This window comes from Poromitra crassiceps (assembly GCF_964638095.1).
Source record: "Poromitra crassiceps genome assembly, chromosome: 12".
Lineage (NCBI taxonomy): Eukaryota > Metazoa > Chordata > Actinopteri > Beryciformes > Melamphaidae > Poromitra > Poromitra crassiceps.
Genome location: NC_139632.1, coordinates 24,902,947 through 24,919,054, shown reverse-complemented (window position 1 = coordinate 24,919,054; position 16,108 = coordinate 24,902,947). Strand labels below are relative to the sequence as shown.

Sequence of the window (16,108 nt, the reverse complement as noted above, 5' to 3'; positions counted from 1 at the left end):
CCCCCTGAGCAGAACCTGTTTTACAGTAATCCCCTGACAGGGGGCAGTGGGATAGAGAGCTTCCTCCTTCAGTGCCACAACCTACAGGCTCTGACCCTCGCGGACCCTTCTGGATCCCCTCATATACAAATGTAAAGCCCCTGTATTTTTATAGCATCCCGATCACAGCTGTATCAGAGGATCATTTTGAAGGGTAGGAGTTGCAGATGGAATACAAGCTTTTTACAATTTCAACATTCCGTTGTAACTCAAAATACATGTACGGTAGTTCAGTAATCACAAATAATTAACATGTAAACTTGCTTTTATCAACACTTTTAACATTTAAAGTTATTTTAGCCATCACAAGGCAGGTAACCAGACTAGGTCAAAACCTAGTTTACAGTATGTCTTGACTGTCAGTCAGTCAGTCAGTCAGTGACAGACATTCACATTTATAGGGCTGGTCCCGCTGTTGCGGTCCCGCCAAAAAATGACAGTTGGTCGTGCACATCAAAGTGGTTGTTGGTTGATAAATTTACTCCTGATGTCCAACCACCTATTTGTATTTAGTGTTCATTTCTCCCAGCCTGCACTCCATCAGTGCCACTCTGCTTCTTTGCACAGTTGGTGCAATTCCGCAAATCAAGAAGTCTGTATACTGAAGAGTGGAAAAAATGTGTCACAAAGGTGTTTTGCTTTTGAGCGGACCTCTTACTCCGGCCAAGGTCAGGTCATGGTGCTTTTCTATCACTGCCGCCTTGTGAGCCTTGGCTCATAAGTCTTAGTTCTGATGAGATTATTGAATGGCAAAGTTTCTTTGTCTTTTCAGTTGCCTTATCTCCAGCCATCAGCTTCTGTAGAGCACATACGTTTATGATGGGTTTGGGATAGAGTTGCTCTCATCCCTCAAGGATTTGCAGAAAAAAAGAAAAAAAAAACAATTTTTTTGTGTTCTTCAAAACACGACTATACACTTAAACAACGCTGTCTCATTTTAGTGCCATTGTATCTAGAATATTATTCATAACTTTCTGAAGGATGTAACTTAAGTGTTGCCTATTTGGTATATTGAAGAATATAATATTTTAGGGCTGTCTAGTTAGATTTTCTACTCGTTCATATCTGAATAAGCAGTTACCCATAGTTCGAGGGATGTCAGGAGAATGTTATGCTGCATCCACTTTCTATTCATTTGTCTCCCCGTTTTAGTTTGAGTGAAACACAAAAATATTGACGAGAAACAGAATTTGTGTGTAAATATAGACTTCTTAGGTTTTCTTTGAGGATTAATTCTTCCCTTATATTCACTATAATTTGACACCAAGATAGTAAGAAGGCCTAAAGGAATGTGATATCCACTTTTAAACAGCACTTAACAAACACTAATAATAATAATAATAATAATAATTTAGCTCTTAAATCTCACTTCTTAAGCATGTCTTATGCAGTTTACTTTGACTATAATAATTATCAATCTGTGAAATTTGTGATATTATTGTGAATTAGTTGATTATTCTAACTCCGCTCTCAGGGTACAAATTAAATTGATACTAGTTTAGTGTTCCCTAAGGGGCCTTATGTACATGGAAGAAATGTCAATGGAGCCACTATCCATTTGCAGTTTGTGCCGTAGTGACATCTGCTGGTCGTAGTACTTGGTAGCATTCTGTACATCAAACTAATGCACGGCACATGATAGCTCTCAAAAATTTACGTGCATCTTATAATTGTTGGGTTTATGATATTTTAAGCAAGGAAAAAATATTTTTCACCCAAATAGTCAAGTTATTCAGTGTGGAGTTCAGTTGAAGAATGTAAGCAGTGTTACTGCTGAGCCAATAAGTATACTGTAAACACCACTTTCAATCAAATGAATGTATCTTGCAAAACTTTGACAAAGTAGTAAACCGTGTATGATGGTGTGTGTTAGTATGACTGCTTCAATATTAACATTTAGAATGCGGAGCATCTAGAAGTAGCGCGATTCAACATTTGAAGTGTTCAATGTTTGGAGCTTCCAGGAATTCCTTTGGGAGTAGATGAAGCTTTCATTGCAGCAGCTACATGGATTGAGATCGATGTTGCGTTGTCTCTATTCTGGCATGCTACTCTTTATGATAAACATGTTTGGGCTTTGGCGTTGGCTATCAGCATGTCAAGAAGATGCTATTCTGTTTTATTGGAAGGCAGCAGGGGTCTTTTGCACATTAGTTCTGACTTTCTCGCCACTTTTATCTTAGCTGGAATGTTTGAAACTGCCTGTTTATAGTCTTGATAAATGAAAATGGATTGCAGTCATAAATGTGGTCAATCTGTAACATGCTGCCGCGCATAACTTCTTTTTTAGTCTGACCTCCAGACCTCAGATTTATCTTTGGTGTCTGCTCTGGTTTTATGTGGGAACATCAAGTCTGTCTTGGAAGGAATTTACTATGTGCCATAGAACGTGCAAAGCTAATATTGTGCTTGAATAAAAATAATCAGTAGTATTTCTTTACAGCACTGATGTCATTTCCCCCTCAAAACAATCTTGACTTGCCAAGTCCCACTTTAATTTCCTTTCATTTGAACCCACTTTATCGCTTGGCTTTCTGCAAAGTGTTCTTTGCTCTCTGTACAGTACTCTCTGTACTGTACTGTCTTCTTATTTGTCTACATCGCAGAGTCAGCACTTGTACAGCAGTGTCTTAAAGCACTTACTTCGCCTTTCATTCAATTTGCTTTTACCGCATATCTCAGGTGTGTGTTCCCATTTACCTTTCCATTAGCTTTCTTATTTTTCGTCTCGGCATCTATGTAGGGAAGGGGCTGTCTGGATTCAGATTTTTCTCTCCAGAAACCAATAGAACTTTACTGATGAAAGTTCTGTTCTCATTGTCATTTTGAAGGATGGCAGATCACCATTTCCCCTCATGAAAATCCTCAAAAGAACCAGGAAAAACATTCTCAAAGGTGTGTTTTTTTAAGCCTCTCTACAATCACACAAGTGTGGACACCTTGGGCAGTGTGGAAGCTTATTTTGTGCCAATCAGTACTTTAGTGAAAAGTCTAGATCTGATGTAGAGTTTCTCTTGATGGCTTTTGTTTTGATCAGCCTTGATTCCTTGTCTGCATTTTAATACATCCCACATCTCCTCTAAACAATTAATGCCAGGCTGAAAAATATAACCAGCTAAGATAACTGCACTTAGGCATCAAGTAATCAACACTTACTCCTGATGAACATGTATAATTACTAATACTCAACAAATTGTACTTATGTTTGTATGTTTTACTCTCAAGAATAAAGTAATCACTTTTGGGTACCTTGAATGTCAGACTTAAAATTCTTTTGAGGTGACAGACTGAAATCAAACGAGCAATGGTGTGCCAATGATCTCGACTGTAGAAAACCCGGTGGTGGTGGACATTTGTAAATTTACCAATCTATTCTTTTCCTAAGGGCCAAGAATGAAATGGTATTACAGGTAGCATTAGCATGGCACAGACCTCCAGTAGAGCAACACGTTTGTTCCAATTTACTGACATCTCCTGCCTTTCTATCCACAACCCCAGAGCAATGCTGGAGACATTTTCAAACTACAAACATGGAGTGGTTCGCTCTTAACATGGTGTGCTGCTTTAACCATCATCATTCTTCTAATTACTAATGGAAAAAACTAGAGCTAAATGTATCTCAATGGGACTGACCTGTAACCCCCCCTTCCCCCCCATGTAAAATGCTTAAAAAAGATAACATATTTTAGATGGGACACATAGGAGCAGCATACTTTAATTTGTATCCAAATTGTCCTCTTTTTCCAGTTTACTTCAGACAATACACCCTGGGCTATCTGTTGAACAACACAGCGTCTCACATATTCTTCTATAGCTCTGAAGTTGATCGGTTTAAATTCAGTGCGGTCTGATGAAGGGCTCATCAATGTATACAATTAGACAAAAAGAAGCCTAGGCAGTGAATAAATCGAGGCAGACGTTCCCTCTTCTTCTATGCAGCAGGTCTGACTGTTATGCTGGTGGGGGTTGGGTAGTGCTCCTCGCACACGAGATTCCTCATCCTCATTCCAGCTGAGTGTGTGTGTGCTCCCTGTTTGGATAGGCCGAGTGCCAAGTCATTCCACTGCAACCCCCGTTCCCCCACTGTGGAGCCTGCCGGCCATCCTCTCCTCTCTCCTGTCACCCCCCCCCCCCCCCCCCCCCATGGGACACTTCAGATCAACTGTAAACCACTGTGGGCCTCCCAGACACGCCACATTCCTGATAAGTCTCTCCGTGGGCAATTATTTCCGGGTCGAGTAGTGACTTTTTTTTTTTTTTTTTCTTATTCTTTCTACCAGTCCTCCTCGTCCCCCACCTCCTTTTTTTCCAGATTTTTCTTTTTTTCTTGAGAGAAAGAGAAGAGCAGCTGTGGTGACCCATGGCTTGGTCAGCGGTACAGCCGTGCGTTTCATCTGCTGTACTTCTCCTCATTTGGTTGAGTAGCGAAGCTCACAGGCAGAACAAAAGCACTCACGTCGGTTCACTGTAATGTAATCAGGCTCATATAAGAGTTGGCAATACATCATTTGGCCTCCATTGTAGAGGGCTATCGCTCTGAAAACAATGGCGGGGGGAAATGTGGGAACCATTACACGCCTCGGTCTGCGCTGCCGTCTCCCCTTTCATGTCGGGCCAACGTGTGTGAGGGCATGACAGATGTGTTTGATGAACTAGTACACTTGTTTTGTTAAAGTGCTCAGGGTGTTGCCTAAGCAAGCCTTTACTGTAAGGGGAAATAAGAGATGAACTGTGGAAAATGATTGGGGTGAAGATGAGCATCGTTTAACAGTTGGGACAAATGCAAACGCATACATGATACTGTAGCATTGTGATTGTATTAGTTTCTCTTAAAGGGGACATACCTCCTTGCTCCCTTTTGACATGCTATCGTGTATAGGGTATTGTTGTAATGTTGACTATGCTCCACCCATTTCAAAAGAGCAAGTTTTGCCTGTTTTAGTTGGGAATTCCTGGTGATTCAGTGCAAATGTAGAAAACAATTCTTCTTTTTTCACTTTCCCTTATACAATAATTACATTTAAGGGTGTGATTTATTTGAACTGAATGGTTACTACTGGTCAGATTTCCCTACAGTGTTTCATTCCTATAGTCCCCCTGGGTATAATGTTGTCATCTCTTCCACAGGTTCCTTCACGGATAGCCCCCAGCTCTCCCCGCTCAACTCCAAGAGCCCCCTCTGTCTCTCGCCCTCCTTCCAGATGTCCACCCTCAGCCTCCCAGGCCACGCCTCTTCGCCCCTGCAGAGCCCCATCCTGAGTGAGGTGGGCAGCACTGCCAGGCTAGAGGAGGAGGAGGAGGGCAGGAGGAAGGTATACTGCTTATATGCCACCCTTCCACCCCCTGCCTCACAACCCTTTTTAAGAGTGTAGACCTATCAGAAATCACTGATCCCAACGGACTTACTGCTACCTTGTGATTCAATATGGCTGCTGGCTTTACAACATTATGATGAAAAATGGGAGAGGAAATGAATTTCCCATTTTTGTCAGTGTAGTGTAAAAAGATTGGAACTCCCTCATCATAGCTGAGCTCTGCAACTCACAAGCTTTGACATTAATAGCCCTCTTCTCCCTCAGAGATATCCCACGGACAAGGCCTACTTCATTGCCAAAGAGATTCTGACCACAGAGCGAACATACCTGAAAGACCTGGAGGTCATCACTGTGGTGAGCCGTCCTTTCCGTCCGTCATCGGGCATGCTTTGTACGTGCACTTGTCGGGAGAATAAAGCTCAATATGTTGTTTGTTCCTCTGCTGCCCCCAGTGGTTCCGCAGTGCTGTGATCAAAGAAAACGCCATGCCCGAAGGCCTGATGACACTGCTGTTTTCCAACATCGACCCCATCTACGAGTTTCACCGAGGCTTCCTCAAGGAGGTAGACCAGAGGCTGGCTCTCTGGTAGGTGCTCCTTCACCATTTCTTTGTGTGACAAATAGGGCTGCAACTAATGATTATTTTCATTATCGATTCATCTGTGGATTATTTTCTATACTAATCCATTAGTCGTTTGGTCTGTAACACAAAATGGTGAAAATTGTCTCCCCCCCAAGCCCAAGATGACATCCTCAAATGTCTTATTTTGTCCTGCCCAACAGTCCACAACCAAAAGATAATCAGTTTGCTGTCACGTAAACTAAAGAAACCAGAAACTATTCATATTCGAATTCGAATTCGACGAATCGTTGCAGCTCTAGTGACAAAGCTGCTGATGAGATGGCATTAACTGATCCCCCGCCAGGGGTTTCTGACCATTTTCACTGATCTTCCAGGACCCACAGAATATTTCCTTCTGTGACACTGAATATCCCAAAAGACAGAAGAAAGCCTCTACTTTCATGGGGGGAGGGGGGGGAGAGTTTGTTTCTGCCTTCTTCCGTTCTTTAGTTTATCGACATTTGAATGTAGGTCGTTTAACGACCGTCCCTCCCAGAAAGCAGAGAAAAATGCCTTTATGTGCAGCGGCAGTGTGAGGGAGAGATTCACCCTGCTCTCAGAGAGGGGACATGGCAGGTCACACTCATCTTGCCCGGGTTGCGGGTGCTTCTGGAGCTCGCTGTGTGGAGGTCTGGAGCTCGCTGTGTGGAGGTCTGGAGCTCGCTGTGTGGAGGTCTGGAGCTCGCTGTGTGGAGGTCTGGGGGCATATTTGATGGCTGAAATTTACACAGTGTGAGGGTTCACAAAGCAGATTACTAATCTACCTGACAGAAGAAGTGATTTGTGTGCGTTTACCAGCATCTGGTGAAAAAAATCCGTCAGCTTTGAGTGACTGTCTGTGGAAAGCTGGTCGTTGCAGCGCTTTGAGGCACCAGGCTCGAGGTGTTTTATGGAGCTTTTTCCTGCTTTTTCCACTGACTGGTTTTGTTTGACAATAACTCTGGGTCCTGGTGACCTTTAGGAGTGACGTAGCACTTCATAAGGTGGCCAAGAGTGCCATCTATAGCATGGCGGTCAAAACACGGATTGCCGTAAAAACCCGTCAATGGCGGGTTATGAATTAAGACTAGGGATGCAGCGGTATGAGTTTTTGACGGTATGATAACCTTGGATAAAAATACCACGGTTTCACGGTATTGCGGACCTTTATGTGCGGAGTGCGGACCATCTGTGTTTTTACAATAGCCGAAATATTCCCATACAGCCGACGTCGTCTTTTTAGATGGGGGAAAGTTCAGGGGGGTCCTTGCGTTCTCCTGCTTCAGCCATTATCACACACACGATTGTAAATACATTCAGGGACAGCTCCTCTCTACTGTGCTCTAGTCTAGGTAGGCATGCAGCCATGCCAGGGGGAGGGGCCGCGTAAGCTGCACTCTGCAAGCGACCTGGGCACTTTGTTTTGGGGAAACAGCTGATACCGTGGGGAAGGTATGACGGCAAATCTTAGTGGTTTTGATACCGTGACTTTTTCAAACCGCGGTATACCTTCAAACCGGAAACTGCTGCATCCCTGGTTAAGACTGCATCTGGCATTAAGAGTGCATCTGCAAAAACATTATTGTTTCCCCAGGGAGGGGCGCTCTAACGCTCACGTCAAAGGGGACTACCAAAGGATCGGTGATGTGATGCTGAGTAACATGACTGCTCTGAAGGTGAGACTAACCCCTGGATCTCATCAATATCCCATTCCACATTTGGCTATACAGACAGGATGTAAAGCAGACAGGCTAAAGACTTGAATTGCATGATGTGCTTATTTTCCACAGGAATTCACCAGCTACCTACAGAAGCATGATGAGGTGTTGACAGAGCTGGAGAAAGCCACCAAGAGGCTGAAGAAGCTGGAGACGGTCTACAAAGAGTTTGAGCTGCAGAAGGTCTGCTACTTGCCCCTTAATACATTCCTGCTCAAGCCCATCCAGCGCCTCATGCACTACAAGCTCATCCTGGAGAGACTCTGCAAGCATTATTCCCCTACCCACCGTGATCATGATGACTGCAAGGGTGAGACTATATATAATTTGCCAGTAGAGTAGCCAAGTCTCTAATGCAATGACAACATTGATCATCTAACTTCACCTCCGTTTGAATTGGCTGCATTATTTGCGCATTGCTGTAGCCATGCAGTCACAGATGGATGCAACTATTGTGGGAGCTAATTATTTATTTTATGTTTCCGTACAGAAGCCCTGAAGGAAGTGGCGGAGATAGCCACTCAGCTCCAGAGCAGTCTTATCCGTCTGGAGAATTTCCAGAAACTGACAGAGCTGCAGAGAGACCTGATCGGTATAGAGAACTTAACAACACCAGGCAGGGTGAGTGCAATGACATGGAGCAGATGATAGGGGGCGCTGAGAAATAGGCAAAGAAAAATGCAATGTCCCTAATCAGCATTCTGTTTTTTAGGAGTTCATACGAGAGGGCTGTCTGTACAAGCTCACCAAAAAGGGGCTACAGCAAAGGATGTTTTTCCTTGTGAGTAATAACTCTTCTTTGTGTTCAACCTGTAAAAGCTGGAATAAGTTAAATTAATTTGAATAATTCTGCCTCTTAATATCTGTAACAAATGTTTTCTTTTCAGTTCTCAGACATGCTCCTCTACACAAGCAAAGGTGTCACAGCGACCAATCAATTCAAAGTCCATGGCCAGCTGCCGCTTCATGGCATGATAGTGAGTATAAGCTCCAGTTCACTTCCTCTAACCTGTTGTCTCTCAGGTTCATCTGTCAGATCTGTGAGGATCCCTCTGTAGCTCTGGCTACACTACCAAGAGGATCAAGTGTTGCACCCAATATCTGACACACACCTGTGCTGGCCGTTGACTTTCATTACCTCTATATACTGTACACTGAGGAAATCTGTTTACCACAAAAATGGTTTCTTTATGACCGTTTTCATTGAATGAAATGATTTTTCCCCCCGTGTAAATGGAGCTTAAAATTCCCTGATTCATCACTGCTGTGTGGTTGAACTACTGATGATTTATGTTACTTTTTCTTTTCTTTTTTTACTTTACTTTACTGCACTCAAAGCTTGTTTTGACAAACTGCTAGTCAGTCGAGGCAAAGTGCACTACATCTGCAGCATGAGAGGTGAGGGGTAGGTCAGGATGTTCTAACTGAACCGTGTGTCGGTGCGTTGAGATGGGAGGACCTGGGTCTCCTAACCTTCCATGTCTCTGCTTTACTCCTGGCTGCAGCTCATAGTGCTGGATGCACCGGTAAGTACTGGGCTCTGCCAGCTTGGATGCCCAAACCCTACCCTGCCTCTCCCATGCTTGTGTAGACAAAACAGCAAAAAGCAAACCCAGCAGATTGCACAAGACGAGGAGTGACGTCAGTGCTTTCCCGTCACAATAATGTACGAGTGTAGGTCATAGATCAAGCCAAATATACCATGTGCATTCTCATGAACTACATTCAAATGATGACAGGCATGAAGATTTGTAAAGTCATGTTTGACAATGTCATTAACTGGTTAGCTCTGCCAAAATGTACTGTAGCTGACTGCTAGTGCTGATTCAGTCACTGTGGCTGCCAATGCAAACTGACTGACCCTGACTGACCACTAGCCAACAATGCATTTCAACCTTCTATTGATAGCAATCTGGTGGGTGTGTTTTGGCCTTAAAATCCGGGTACTACTGATAGGAGGTGTGAGTGTATTGTAAGATTGTGAATGCAAGGAAATGAACCAAGCTTAGTTTACAGTCAGATCTAGATGCTCCAATAGAGGCTCTTCAGCAGGTCTTTCTGTGACTTGAGTCAGACTGACTGACTTGAGTTATTTTGTTCTTTTTCAGGCCATAACCATAAACTCTTCCCAGAGGTTTTGGTATGATAAGAGGGGCTGCCTGCCTAACCATTACAATGTTGCAACTGTGTCCTCTGACTCTGTGTTTCTCTGCAGGTTGAGGAAAGTGAAAATGAGTGGTCAGTCCCCCACTGCTTCACCATCTACTCTGCTCAAAGGACCATTGTAGCAGCTGCCAGGTGAACACCGATAGATCACACAGAACCTCTCACTGTCGTCTTTAATTCGTTGCACTATTGGACAGTTTAATTTACTGTTCATTTGTGATTGCAGCTCTAAGGTGGAGATGGACAAGTGGATTGAAGATTTGAACATGGCTATTGAAATGGCCAAGAAGTGTCAAGAGAAATCCAACATCTTGCTCGACACTGGGCTAGGCGATCGCTCCAACCGTAAGAGCCTATATTGACCTCAGTATTGTTTGAGATGCAGAGGCGTCTGGGCAGTGTAGAGATAAAAGCACTTGCCTGGACACCTTCCACCGCGCAGACGCGGGTTCAATTCCCGGCAGTGGGGCTCCCGGCTTGGTCAGACCTTCCTACAGACACAATTGTCTGTGTCTGCGGGTGGGAAGCCGGTGGGGTACGAGTATTGGTCGCTGCACTAGTGCCTCCTCTGGTCGGTCGGGGCACCTGTTCAGGGGCGAGGGGAACTGGGGGGAATAGCGTCTGCGTGATCCTCCGACGTGCTATACGTCCTGCCTCACTGTCAGGTGAAAAGAAGCGGCTGGCGACTGCACGTGTTGGGGGTAGCATGGTGCTAGTCTATGGCTCTCCCCAAATCGGCAGAGGGGGTTGAGCAATGACCGGGACAACAAGGGGAATTGGCCAAGTACAATTGGGGCGAAAATTTGAGAAAAACCGAGAGGAAAAAAAGTCTCGTTTTAGATGCAACTACCTGTTTACTCTGCATAGCGTGCGAGTCTAAGAACATGTTTTCATATTATTATTGAGCCATGTTATACTTTTTCCTCAGTCTTACAAGAAACTGCTTGAACAAACTTGTTTCCTCGGGACATACCATCCACCCAGATCTACGCTTTATCCCTTTCCTCCACGCACCTTCTCTCCCTCCTCCTCCCTCAGGCTCATCTGATGAGGTTTCTCTGGAGCAGGAGTCGGAGGACGACATGCACTCCTCCCGCACCTCACTGGATAAGCAGACGCACCACCGTGCCAACACCACCATGCACGTGTGCTGGCACCGCAACACCAGCGTGTCTATGTCTGATCACAGCCTGGCTGTGGAGGTACTCCTCCTCGGCCCGCATTAAGACACATATACACACATGCCCTCATGCACACGCACACACTTCGATGCAAACGCACACAGACCATGAGAGATTTGCCAGTTCTACACATCTTTGTGTAAACGCATGTAAGCGCCGTCGGCCAACCTGGAAAGATGGAAAGGCCGTCTCTAGGGTCCATGGTGGAGATTCTTTGCTGTACACTAACCCCCTTTATTTGACTTGAACCTCTCTTCACTCATCTCTCCCGAACGTCTGATCATGTTTTGTCTCTACTGTTTAACTACTGACTTTTCTATATGTTTCTAATGCTTCTTTCCTCTTTGGTTCCTCTTGAAGATGTATGTTATCAAAAGCATGTTTATGATGTCTGTGCGAGAAAATTCTCTGACACTAAAGGTCTTTGCACACGCAGTCTGAGCACTTCCTAACCGCTTTTTCCTTCCCCACTCTGCCACCCAACTTTCTTTCTCCCTTCTGCCACTGAATGCTAACATGCTAACACATGGTTCATCCTGCCCCACCTCTCTCTCTCCCTCTACACCCTTCCCATCTACTGTCTCTTCAACGTCTCAGTCTTCTGCTCTCCACCTGGTTCACCGGAGCTTCCTCCTCGTTATCTCCTCGGTCAGGGCCAAAGACCCAACACCATCACACATGTCTGCTGGTACCGAAACCAGAACCTCTCTCTCACTGATTACCTGCGCATGAACCAGGTACCAGATAGATAGATAGATAGATAGATAGATAGATAGATAGATAGATAGATAGATGGATGCTTCTGGGTCGGCATCCCAGGATCATGGGCTTATTAGATAGATAGAAAAACAGATCACCCCGCAAGAAACACACACACACAGCCACAAATAACTGTTACATTTCAGTATAATTTGTAAACATTTAAGCATCACTGTGCAACTGTTTTTCTTTCTGTTCCATCCTTTTCTTCTAGAACCAGCTCTCAGGATATCTCCTTAGGAAGTTCAAGAACAGTAACGGCTGGCAGAAGCTCTGGGTTGTTTTCACCAACTTCTGCTTGTTCTTCTACAAGACTCACCAGGTAGCCAACTGATCCTCAGATGCCTTGTGTTTATAATTTCTTTTAGAGCAAAAAATAACATAAAAATAATTTAGAATGCATATTCAGAAGTGGTTTTGTTAAGTCCTCCCATCTGTCTTTCCAGGATGACTTCCCGCTGGCCAGCCTCCCCCTACTGGGCTACACAGTCAGCACACCTGAGGAGTGTGACAGCATTCACAAGGAGTACGTCTTCAAGCTGCAGTTCAAGTCCCATGTTTACTTCTTCCGGGCAGAGAGCGAGTACACATTTGAAAGGTACGTAACAACACACTGCTTATCTATACCTTAGGAACCACACACTGCATATCTATACCTTAGTAATAACACACTGCTTATCTATACCTTAGGAACAACACACTGCATATATATACCTTAGTAACAACACACTGCTTATCTATACCTTAGTAACAACACACTGCTTATCTATACCTTAGTAACAACACACTGCATATCTATACCTTAGTAGTAACACACTGCTTATCTATACATTAGGAACAACACACTGCATATACCTTAGTAACAACACACTGCTTATCTATACCTTAGTAACAACACACTGCTTATCTATACCTTAGTAACAACACACTGCATATCTATACCTTAGTAACAAGTTAACACACTGCATATCTATACCTTAGTAACAACACACTGCTTATCTATACCTTAGTAACAACACACTGTTTATCTATACCTTAGGAACAACACACTGCATATCTATACCTTAGTAACAACACACTGCTTATCTATACCTTAGTAACAACACACTGCTTATCCATACCTTACTAACACACTGCTTATCTATACCTTAGTAACAACACACTGCTTATCTATACCTTAGTAACAACACACTGCTTATCTATACCTTAGTAACAACACACTGCTTATCCATACCTTACTAACACACTGCTTATCTATACCTATACCTTAGTAACAACACACTGCTTATCTATACCTTAGTAACAACACACTGCTTATCTATACCTTAGTATTCCAACCATGTCCACAGTGTTGTTCCTTTCCCAGGTCAGACTGGTGTAGTAATGGTGCAGTGTTTTTTAAACCGTCTGTCCCTGCATGCTGTCCCCTGTTTGCAGATGGATGGAGGTGATCAAGAGTGCAGCCAGCACTGTGGCCAGGATGAGCCTGCTCATACCCAAAGGCCCTGTGGAGCTCAACGGAAACTGAACTAAACATCTCGGTCTAGAGGCTGGGCCTCGCAGACCTCAGAACGACACTCGGCTATCTCTCGTCCTGGGTGTAGTCTGTTTTTCTGTTTTCTTTTCCTTTTTCTGAATCTGGGATTTGGACAATGATAACAATCGGAGATACTGCCAGTTTTCAAGTGTTAACATTTCATGCATTTTCTCTGTCTGGAGATTCTATTGTAATGGTATGTCTGTGCATTTTTATTTTTATTGATCAGTGGTGTAAATGATAACATTTGTTCCACTATACAAGTAATGAAAGGGAGGCATGTGTATTGTGATTGATTACAAGCAGTTTTTACTATTGTAATTCTCAATCAGGCTGCTTATAACAATTTACATAGACTGATATTGGGGAACTACTGTAATACGGGACCAATTCCAAAACCAAGGTTAGACTAGGGTTTGGCTCTCTCTATACGTTTGCTGTAGAACTGGCATATTCCTTAACTATTCTTCTTAACACACGATGACTGGAGCATTAGTGGTTATACTTTAAGGCATTAGTGTACTATGGTTGGAATGAGAATACAGATGATATGCAGCATGTGGAAAATGAAGGTACTTAGGATGGTAAGGATGATGGGTACAACAGCTACCATCATCCTGTTTCAAAAGAGACAGAAGTGTGAGAGATGGTCAAACGAATGAGAGCAGAAAGCTAAAGAAATGTTGAAATGGTTTTGGGAGTAAAAGTTATTGAATTTTTTGGAGAGATATGGAATGTTTTTTTGTTGGATATTGAGGAATTCATGTCTGTTTTTAAGACAATGACAGACAGTATTAAGAGTTGACTGAAAGTCCGCTGTTTGTTTGGCTACTTTGGGCAGACAGAACACATGTTCCAGAGAGTTTCAACAATAGACCTGTAAGAACTGTAGTATAAGCAGTGTTTAATGTGTCCACTTCATCTGATCTGAGGCCAGTTCAGTTTGGGGGACATTTGTGTGAAAAGATGGTACAGTAGAAAAGGGAGTCCACAAAGCAGGATTGTTTAATAGAACGCTCACTATGGAAAAATTGCTACTCATGTTTAATTGCTAAACTGCCTTTATATTAATAACGTCTTTTTACTCAACATTTCAAAGATATGTTAAAATGGCTGAAACTGGGAGCTGTTGTGCTTCTTAGTCGTGATTTGTGAGGCAGCACTAAGGTCTGCTTGGTGCTACCTTCACTCTTTAATGTCCTTGTTTTGGCATCCTTGGCTTCTTTTCGAAGTTATTTATCCTGTTTTTGGTATTTTGCGTAGGGATGATGACTTGGCAAAAATGCTATTCACTGTTTATTCTAGTGTCTTGTCTAAAAGTTGCAGATTTTCTTTCTAATAACACAAAACTGAAGAACATAATATTTGAGAAGGAGTTGTGTTATAATTGTACTCGGTGATCATGTCTTGCTATGTGTAAGACTATATTAGACCATGGGAGCTGGTTTATGAGAGATCGAGCTAGATCTGAGCAAACAGTCACCAAATGACACCTCTGTTATTTAGTGCACTACATGGAACCATGGTATTATTTGGTATATTTCTTATGAAGACTGGAATCGTGTGTGTGTGTGTGTGTGTGTGTGTGTGTGTGTGTGTGTGTGTGTGTGTGTGTGTGTGTGTGTGTGTGTGTGTGTGTGTGTGTGTGTGTGTGTGTCCACTGCCTCTGAAACAGAACCTGGTGATAAAGGGCATCTCTACACCATCTTAAAGTCTCTGTGTGAGAGACATTGTGCCACTGGCTCTGTTGCACAGTTAAAACATGTGTTACTTCTATTTATTGTGTAGCTTAGCATGTCGTTAGGGCCATGCTCCTGAATGCCCTCATCTTATTGAAAACCTAACAAAATAAAATGATCGGTCATGTCTTATAGTTTCTGTGGCTTTGTGCTGATTCATAAAATATAATGTGTGGTGTATTGTAGACTTAGCCCAGTGAGAAAAACATTTACTCCACAAAAGCAGTGCTAGCCCAGGGGTAGACGGGTACAATAACTGGTTCCTTTACAGAATCTCTTCCAGTGATGTCCAACAGTAGAAAATGTTAAATTCCTTGATCACAAAAAATGCAAGTGACCAGTAATAAGTAGAGCAATGTTAGGGCCTTGGTGCACTTAACGGTGGCTTAAGTGGTTAGCACTGTGCCTCACAGCAAGAAGTTTCTGGGTTTGAACCCTGGTCCTTTCTGTGTGGAGTTTGCATGTTCTCCCCATGTTTGTGTGGGTTTTCCACTGGGTGCTCTGGTTTCCACCCACCATCAAAAACATACTGTATATGTGAATACATGGGTTAAGAAGAATGAAGACTGCACACTTCTCTCGTGCAATTAAAAACTATTTTATTGGACTATTTCACCAACATGTTTCGGCTACTCCCTTCTTCAGTGTGTAAACTCAACAGGGTTAATACTCCTGTCAGTGCCCCTGGCCAAGGCACTGGCAAAAAGAACTGGAGTTGGTCCCTGGGTGCTGCACTGTGGCTGCCTACTGCTCCTGGGCGCTGCACTGTGGCTGCCTACTGCTCCTAGGTCCAACGTGGGTACGTAGTAAAGGATGGGTCAAATGCAGAGGATCCCCATTTCCTCATGGGGATAATAAAAATATACAAATACAATACTTAACATATTCCTGTGACATAATCATGTAAGAGTGTAGTGATAGGAAAAGAAAGGTTTTGAGAGCTAAGGAGAGATAAATGTTTTTAGAGCAATTGGAGAGAGTAGAGGAAAGAGGATGTCGGGTACAAGAGAAATACGTTTTCAGGCCATATGACAGGATGGGGAGAGACTGCTG

General features: G+C 43.3%; 1 protein-coding gene across 1 annotated transcript in view; it reads left to right on the top strand.

Annotated features, from left to right (window-relative positions):
- Positions 1-15,132, top strand: part of farp2 (FERM, RhoGEF and pleckstrin domain protein 2) — a 35,972-nt gene extending 20,840 nt beyond the window's left edge. The window contains exons 14-27 of the mRNA XM_083648258.1: positions 5,167-5,351; positions 5,619-5,708; positions 5,807-5,940; positions 7,550-7,631; positions 7,746-7,983; positions 8,164-8,294; positions 8,386-8,454; positions 8,561-8,650; positions 9,889-9,971; positions 10,066-10,184; positions 10,878-11,041; positions 11,994-12,101; positions 12,226-12,377; positions 13,217-15,132. Of these exons, the coding sequence (XP_083504384.1) occupies positions 5,167-5,351; positions 5,619-5,708; positions 5,807-5,940; positions 7,550-7,631; positions 7,746-7,983; positions 8,164-8,294; positions 8,386-8,454; positions 8,561-8,650; positions 9,889-9,971; positions 10,066-10,184; positions 10,878-11,041; positions 11,994-12,101; positions 12,226-12,377; positions 13,217-13,307 (1,736 nt within the window). The 3' untranslated portion in view covers positions 13,308-15,132. The remainder of the gene's footprint in view (positions 1-5,166; positions 5,352-5,618; positions 5,709-5,806; positions 5,941-7,549; positions 7,632-7,745; positions 7,984-8,163; positions 8,295-8,385; positions 8,455-8,560; positions 8,651-9,888; positions 9,972-10,065; positions 10,185-10,877; positions 11,042-11,993; positions 12,102-12,225; positions 12,378-13,216) is intronic.
- Positions 15,133-16,108: the final 976 nt, after the last annotated feature.